Below are 8272 nucleotides of genomic sequence, written 5' to 3' on the forward strand. Positions count from 1 at the left end.
GATTGTAATGTCTCCTGATAGCGTGGGCTTAAACTGCCATTCACTGGCATAGTATTTCGAGATATCATCAGCATGTGGTTTCATATGCTGAATCATAAATCTCTTTTATTAGAAGAAAAAATGGAAAGAGTGGTATGATGCATGTAATACATTCCGGAATGAAATGTACCCATCGGAAAAAGATTTTTTAAATCCTCATCAGTTTATGGCACATTACACTGAATCATAAAGTTTTAAAGAAGAATATTAGGATAAGAATGGGTTGGTGCGTGTGATAGCCTATGGTACATAGACTAACCATCGGCACAGAGTTTCAAACTTTCATCAGTGTATGGTATATCACGGTGAATCGTTAAGTATTATTAAGAAGATAAATGAGAGAATGGATTGTTTTAGTCACGCTGAGGTGAAATCAGTGTGAATCATTAACAGTTTAACTCATCAACAAGAAGTCGTTTAAACTTTCGTATCATGGAGTAAGTTGCAATCTAGAATCAAAGATTCGCCGTTAAATCATAATGGTACCATTTCATACCTCAGACTAGGAGGTCAGGGACATGAACAACCCTTTGTCATATAATGACCAGACAAGTAACTCTTACGTTGATGACTATGCAATCAGGGTAAGCCATTGGGTTATGCTCAATGTTTCAGCAGAACATGATACTTGATGCATACGACAAGCATGCTTCCAGGGATAGGGTTAAGTAAAAATGATTAATTCTAAAATAAACACCCTAGCCTTTCTATCAATTATTTTTTATTTGGACCAGGCAATCTCACTTTGAGAGTTTAGACAATGCTAGACAATCAGTGTGAGAGGGTGACTCAATGATCTCTGCAGATGGTCTCGCTAATGAGAAACTTAGAGAGATTTCGTCACATACAGGAACATGCTTCTAGGGACGATGATGTGTCAAAAGTTGCATACTAGGCTCAAAATTGCCATCGTCGGATTCCTTTACAAAATGGTACAAAAGAATAAATGAAAGACACACACTTTCGTATTTCTGAAAACATTGTCACTCCAAAACAAGCTACATGCATATTCATAAATAATATCTTACATTGATAGTGTGATTACAAAAGACTGGATACAAACCGACTAAGTTTTAGTATATTACATAACTACCCAAGAATCTATTATTCATATACATACATAAAACCAGTTACAAAAGTAATAGTATAAGCTATTCTAATTCTGCCAACAGTATATGACTATACTGGATGTTTATTACCTGCAATTGTTAAACACTGAGAGGGGTAAGCGGTGACGCTTAGTGAGTTCAATAATAGATACAATATAATGTTATGCCATATATAATTCAATATGGCAGAAGCAAAGAGGAACAAGGAACAACAAAGGCATATGTGAATCATGTGACAAACTTTCCATATCAATCAATGATTTGATTCAAAGATATACAAACAATGAAACATAACAATTTCCATACTTGATATACATCAATAAAGCTTCGGCCCAAATGGCACAGAAGACATACACTTTCTGATTAAACATTTTGGTAGATTTCAGGCTTTCAGCCATGTCTAACCTTCTGCCAATGCCATAGAATAGAAGTCATTCTCTTACGAGACATGCTCTACATGGCCAGAGGCTACATACCAATACCACTGTGAATCTAAGTCCTTTCACTGATCACATGGCCAAAGGTACAGCTTTGCTATCAAAATAGCAGAAATAATAACACAAGATGATAACATGGAAAAGCACATAGCACATATAACACATAACATACAATTGTTCCTATATATTGAACTCACCGTGAATTAACCGAATAATGATATGACGATTCAGGCAGTACTTCGTTTCTATATATGGCTTTCTTTGACGAAACCGATGATTTTAGTTAAAATCTAGACTTTACGCGGGCAGAGTTTCGACTTGAAAATATGATTTTCTCAGGAACTTCGGAGCGTCGGGACTTGCTTTGGGTGTCGGGGATGATATCGGGACTTCGGGGGTGTTAGAGGGGCTTGAGAGAGGCTAGAGAGTGAAAAAGAGTAAGAATTTGTAACATAAACCCGGAGGGCTCGATTTCTATTTATAGGCTGAAAATTCGACTCTCACGTCGTGAACCATGTATGTTCACGTCGTGAATTTGATCCTGGTCATCCCCTAGGCTTGCTGTATGTCTTCTAGGCTCGAAACGCGTCGTTCACTGAGTTCACGTCGTTAACACTATGTTCACGTCGTGAATGCAGTCAAATTCTCGAAGTTTGTGCTCCGAACTTCAAAAATCCATATCTTTTGCATACGAGCTCTGTTTTTGACGTTCTTTATATCCACGCGTAGGTGAGATTATGCTCTACATCTTTCATTTAGACTCCGTCGGCTAATTTTGATTTTTTTTAATATTATATTTATATTATATTTTTAACGGGCCGAGACAGGAAAAGTCCGTTAAAATTTCATAATTTCTTCATCTGACGTCCGTTTTTGTCTGTCTTTTTACCGTTGTACTACTATTGACGAGACCTTCGATTCTCGTTTAGGTTGTGTCAGCTAAAAATCACTCGATCTTTATTTCGAGTTTTTAGTTGTCTACTGCTATTCCGAAACTTAGAAAAATCATAACTTCCTCAAACGAAGTCAGATTTGGACGTTCTTTTCAAAATTCTCAGTTTAACGAATACTACAACTTTCATTTAGATCACTCAAGCTAAAAAGTAGTTTATCAAAAACTCACTTTTTACGCTAACTAGTGTTTGCCGGTTTTGTTGCGGATCTTCGATTGGTCATAACTTCTTTGTTATAACTCGGATTTCGATGAGGTTTTGGCCTAAATGTTTCTAACGAGATTCTTTAAAACTTTCAATAATAAAATTATACTTATTTCAAATTTTATATTTTCGTTAAATTTCAATATTTGACATTTGATTGGATCTCATAAGACTTCCAATATTTTCTGAGTGATTCTAAACATAGTTTTACTTCATGTCTAGTAAAAACTATCTGTTAGAACTCAACGCTCAATATCATATAATATTTCATAATATTATTCACTTTTAAAATTACATAACACGATAACTAAACGTGTATGTTACAATAAACAATATAAGAATACAAACAAAACAATTAGTCAAACAAGAAAATAGTTTAAACAGGGAAATATGTGCAGCTTTTTCAGAAAAGTGATAAAGACTTGTTCCATCAAATATTTGAAATTGAATGGTCATTAATGCATTTCCATTTTCCAAGATATCTACCCCTTGAATTTTTAGCTATAAAAGAGAGCACAAGCCAAGATAAACTCATCAGTAAACATCTCATTATGAATCAAGAGTTATGAGGCCATTTATCATTGAAGTGTTTAAGATGTTTTCCAAGGTTCATGTTCAACATGACGGCATTCGAGGTTTTATCGGATTATGAGTCAGTAGATGAAAACAAGACTTACTGCTTTGATGGTTTCTCTTTGCATCCATAATAGTGAGTGAAGGAGAAGAAGGGTATCCTAAAAAAGAAGAGGACATGATGCCACTCTTTTTCTCAACACCAAGAGCATTAAGATCTTTTAAGAAGGCTCCAGTCCTTACAAATTCTGAATCAATAAGATGCAGATAAATATTAGATAGGCTTGAAATACATGTATATACTACATGTAAGATTTTGCATTCTAAATAAAAGAGGCACTTGTTTTTTAAGTTTTTCATAAGACAAAAAACAGTTAGAAAATGATTAATACATTGAAAGCATGCCAATATCTGCAATTAATTTGTTCAAACTCTTTTCGTCCAATGCCTTGGTGAAAATGTCAGCCAGCTGATCTGTGGATGGAATATAGAACAATTCCACTTTTCCTTTTTTAACTATGTCTCTGATGAAATGATGACGGATGTCGATGTGCTTGGTCTTGGATTGTTGCACTGGATTTTGTATCATCTGAATGGCACTGGTGTTGTCATAGCAGATGGGTGTCTTCAAGAATTTTAGACCATATTCCAAGAGCTTAGTCTAAATCCATAGAATTTGAGCACAACACCTTCCAGTGGCAACATATTCATCCTCAGCGGTAGAACAAGCCACTGATGTTTGCTTTTTGCTGGACCAGCTTACCAAGCTATTTCCAAGCATTTGAGCTCCTCCTAAAGTGCTTTTACGATTAATGCCACACCCGCCATGATCGGAGTAAGTGTATCCCACCAGCTTGAACTCAGAGTCACGAGGATACCATAACCCAAGTATAGGTGTATGTTTTAAGTAGCAGAAAATCCTTTTGACAGCATGAAGACGAGATTCCTTAGGACTGGCTTGGTAGCAAGCACACAATATGGTGGTGAACATAATGTCAGGGCGAATGGCAGTAAGATAGAGTAAAGAGCCTATCATTCCTCGAAACATAGTTGCATTCACATCAGTGCCACTTGGATCAGTGCTAATAGAAACTGATGAAGACATCAGAGTATTTGTCGGTTTGCAGTCAGAGAAGCCATACCTCTTTAGTATATCTACAATAGATTTAGCTTGACAAACAAAAATACCATCAGTTAGTTGTTTGATATGCAAGCCCAAAAATAAAGTTAGTTCACCCATCATGCTCATCTCGAATTTCTTGGCCATGTCCTCCACATACACTTGAGAAAGAATGATATGAGATCCTGATTGCTTTATGAACAGCGTGTTATCGATCTTTCCTCGTTTGTATCTACTTGAGAGAAGATAGCTTGCCAAAGTGTCATACCATTCCCTAGGAGCCTGCTTCAAGCCATAGACAGCTTCAATGAGAGTACTGTTTCTTCTTTCCGCAATACCATTTTGTTGGGGAGTTCTAACTGTCGAAAAATTTTGAGAGATTTCTGAGAATTAGCAAAAATATTCCAGAGAGGAGTTTCTGAATTCAGATCCATGATCACTACGTAATTTCCTTACTTTGGGATCATAGAGGACTTCCCAATGCTTAATGAGAACAATGATTTCATCAGCGGCATGACTCTTTTTTCTTAAAAAGACTACCCACGTAAACCTTGAAAATTTATCCACAATGATAAGAGTATATTTCTTCCCAGCTCTTGACTTGATCGGAACTGATCCAAAAAGATCCATATGAAGGAGATGAAGAGGTTTGATGATTGAAGAACATGACTTTGGCTTGAACGAAGACTTGGTTTTCTTCCCTTTTTCACACGTTGAGCACAGTTTGTCCTTGACAAATTGCATCTTAGGAATTCCTCTCACAAGCTGATTTCCTGCAATCCTTGAGATGTTCTTGAAGTTTAGATGTGATAGCCTTTTGTGCCATAGCCAATTTAGATGAGACTGAGCACGAGAGAAGAAGCAACGATGAAGAGAGTTGTCAGCAGAAAACATATCCAGAACATAGATGTCATTTTGTCGATTTGTAGTAAGAACAATGATATTCTTTTTATCAACAACTTTTCCTTCTCTCTTGTTAAAGAGAACTTCATAGCTAACGTCACACAGTTGGCTGATAGAAATGAGGTTATACTGAAGACCTTTCACATAAGAGTCATTCTTGAAAACAACAAAATTGCACTTGATGGATCCATATCCTTTTGTAGCTCCCTTTCCATTATCTCCATGTGTAACTGACGGACCATCCTTCTTTATGAAATCTTCCAAGAGAGACTTGAATCATGTCATATGTCTTGAGCAGCCGCTGTCTAAATGCCAAATATGCTCTTTACCCTGAAACTAAGATGTACAGTAAGTCCAAAAAAATATACACTAAATATACACTGGCCCATTTGCAAAGGATCACTAAGAAAACATGTTATAACAATCATCAGGGAGACATTTCAATGAGTTTCCCTTTTTGATCCACTTATCATTTCGATTCATGAGATTATCAGCACGAACGGTGTTCTTTTCAAAAGTGCACTCGCTGACTTTGTCAGACGCATCACCACATCGATAACAAACTTTAATTCCAGGATTCTTTCCTTTAACATTAGATTTTGATTTCTTTTCAACTGATGAATCTAAAGAAATTTGATTATTTGACTTAAGAGTTCTTGATTTAGTTCTGGAATAAGGAATGTTATCAATGGTATGCTCATACACTACCTTGTCATGAGACTCATGATCCTTTGAAGAGTTATCAAGAGTAGAAGGCTTTGATTGATCTTCAGGTTCAGAATTGCTAACTGAGCACTGAGGAAACATGCTAAGAATTTCGTTACAGAATTAACTTCACCATTACATATAGGAAACTTTAGCAAAATCTTAGTGGAGGGAAGAACATACTCACGATGAGAAGGTTGGATAGAAGGATCAAGAGCATATAATTTAGAAACACATTTAGTAATTCCATTAGAATCAGTAGAGAAGTGAGTATTTATTAAAGTTTGATTTATAAAATAAGAACTCACGAATCTACTTTTAAAGTCTTGTTTTAAATAGTCAACTTTATAAAAGGTTTGTTTAGATTCAACTTTTGTTAAAGAAACAACACCTTCTGTACCACCTCCAAGAATTTTCTTACACAGATATGGAATCTGAGCATTAATGATTCTTGTGACATTAAAGTGAGAGGATGCCCAGTAATTCAAAATAAGTTGAGTGCGTTTAGCATGATCAATAACTTTTTCTTTTTCAGTGTAAAGAAAATTATTGGCTAGCGAGATACAAGTGTTTTCCTTGTTTAAAACAAAAATAGATTTTTCTAAAGAGGAGAATTTTCTATGAAAATCTTCAGCTCAAGACTGAGAGAAGATTTTTCTTTATTTGAGATCAATAAATTGAAATGTAAGAGGTCAATCGTGTCACTGTTTATGATATTATCAATAGAGAGAATATTAACATGATTTTTTACCTGATACGTTGATGCTGATGGGCTTTGAGTGTAACTACAACCTATGTGTTCATGCAACCCTAATTGCTTTGGATCTAAGTTTTTCACTAGTTGAACATGAAAATTGAATACCAAAGCAAAACCCCTAGATCTAGCATATATAAATCTATATATATATATATATATATATATATATATATATATATATATGATTAGGGTTTAGAAGTTTACCTTACTTGTTATGTAGCAATAACAAGAAACCTTACAGATCCTTAACTCTTGAAAGCAAGTGCCTCAAATGTTGCACCTCTAATGGCTTACAAATACTACTAGCAAAAGGATGAGAGGTGAGACGAGGGAATGCACTTAGAATTTTGGCTAGGGTTCACTAATGCAAACATTGGGCGAAATCCCTAAGTGGTGGGGTCTTTATATAGCTGTGGGCTACTAGGGTTTGCTGGAGGAAACCCTAATTTTATGCTTAAGGCTTTAGCAGCCCATGGACTCTTATTAAGAAGGCTTGGACGAAATCTATTGGGACTCCCTATAGTTTTCGTCCACTCCCAACTAAGGAGTCCAGTAGCCCAGTTTCACAACTATCAATGATTTGCAAAACAGCCCCTGTTCCTTTAATCAGTTCCTTTAATCCCAAAATTAATTCCAAATTAATTTCTGATTAAATACTAATTAAATAACATGATTTCTAATTAATATATTATTCTCATAATACATTTATAAATCATTTATCAACCTCTCTCTCCAAAAGTCATCCTATCAAGTTGCTAAAGTGAAGGCAACCCAAAAGGACCATGCTACTATCAAATCAAGTACATACCAATTATAGTTATAGGCTTAGACACCTAATCCAACAGTCTCCCACTTAGATAAGTCTAATAACTATAATTGCAAGCATGACCTAAAAATTTGACTAGCAATCGTAGATTTCAAAAGCCGCTGTCGAACTCTAACCTACTCAGTTACAAGTCCTAAGATAAGGGATCATATAATCCTCCATTCTGCAAGATATCATGTGGACAAATGACATTGAATAGAATCATTCTCAATGTCCAACAGTTTTTTTCCCGATTTCTGATTTGTATGACAAGGAACTTAATTGAACACATCAATTCAGTCCTGATCGGGCCCGACACATAAGTCAACACAAAATCATCGAGGGGCCCAAGATATCTCTTTTACCCTTTGGGATAAAAGGATCAGATAAACTTTGACTTATATGCTTGTACTATTTACTCATCAAATCGTACACAACAATACATTTTATAACATCAAGTTACTGATGCGTTTACGCATTATCAATGCACAACCAACTCGTAAACAACAACTCATATATCTCGGTATAAATATTATACAATATTATCGTCTAATAATTACTCGTGATAAATTCCATGAAGTAATTCTATGAGCGTGGGTTTAATCCAATACTCAAATCCCCATTTCAGGAGTACTCATGAACGTTGCAGCAATCATTTGCTATGTCT

General features: G+C 35.5%; 1 protein-coding gene across 1 annotated transcript; it reads right to left on the reverse strand.

Moving 5' to 3' along the window:
- Positions 1-3700: 3700 nt before the first annotated feature.
- LOC145164644 (uncharacterized) lies at positions 3701-6145 on the reverse strand. Its single transcript, XM_079083355.1, has 4 exons — positions 5761-6145; positions 4879-5475; positions 4079-4794; positions 3701-3940 (listed from the first exon to the last, which is right to left on the reverse strand). The coding sequence occupies exons 1-4, from the start codon at positions 6143-6145 to the stop codon at positions 3701-3703; spliced, it is 1938 nt and encodes a 645-aa protein (XP_078939481.1).
- Positions 6146-8272: the final 2127 nt, after the last annotated feature.

The sequence above is a fragment of the Lactuca virosa genome, chromosome 3, assembly GCF_052849685.1.
Source record: "Lactuca virosa cultivar CGN04683 chromosome 3, Lactuca_virosa_CGN04683_v6, whole genome shotgun sequence".
In the NCBI taxonomy this organism is placed as follows: domain Eukaryota; kingdom Viridiplantae; phylum Streptophyta; class Magnoliopsida; order Asterales; family Asteraceae; genus Lactuca; species Lactuca virosa.

Excerpts from the sequence above, each read along its gene's own strand:
- LOC145164644 (XM_079083355.1), bottom strand. The coding sequence starts at position 6,145 with ATGTTTCCTCAGTGCTCAGTTAGCAATTCTGAACCTGAAGATCAATCA. Across the intron at positions 4,795-4,878 it reads TCCCAAAGTAAGGAAATTAC|TTAGAACTCCCCAACAAAAT; the intron begins GTAGTGATCATG and ends ATTTTTCGACAG. Across the intron at positions 3,941-4,078 it reads AAATGCTTGGAAATAGCTTG|ACACCCATCTGCTATGACAA; the intron begins GTAAGCTGGTCC and ends AAATTCTTGAAG.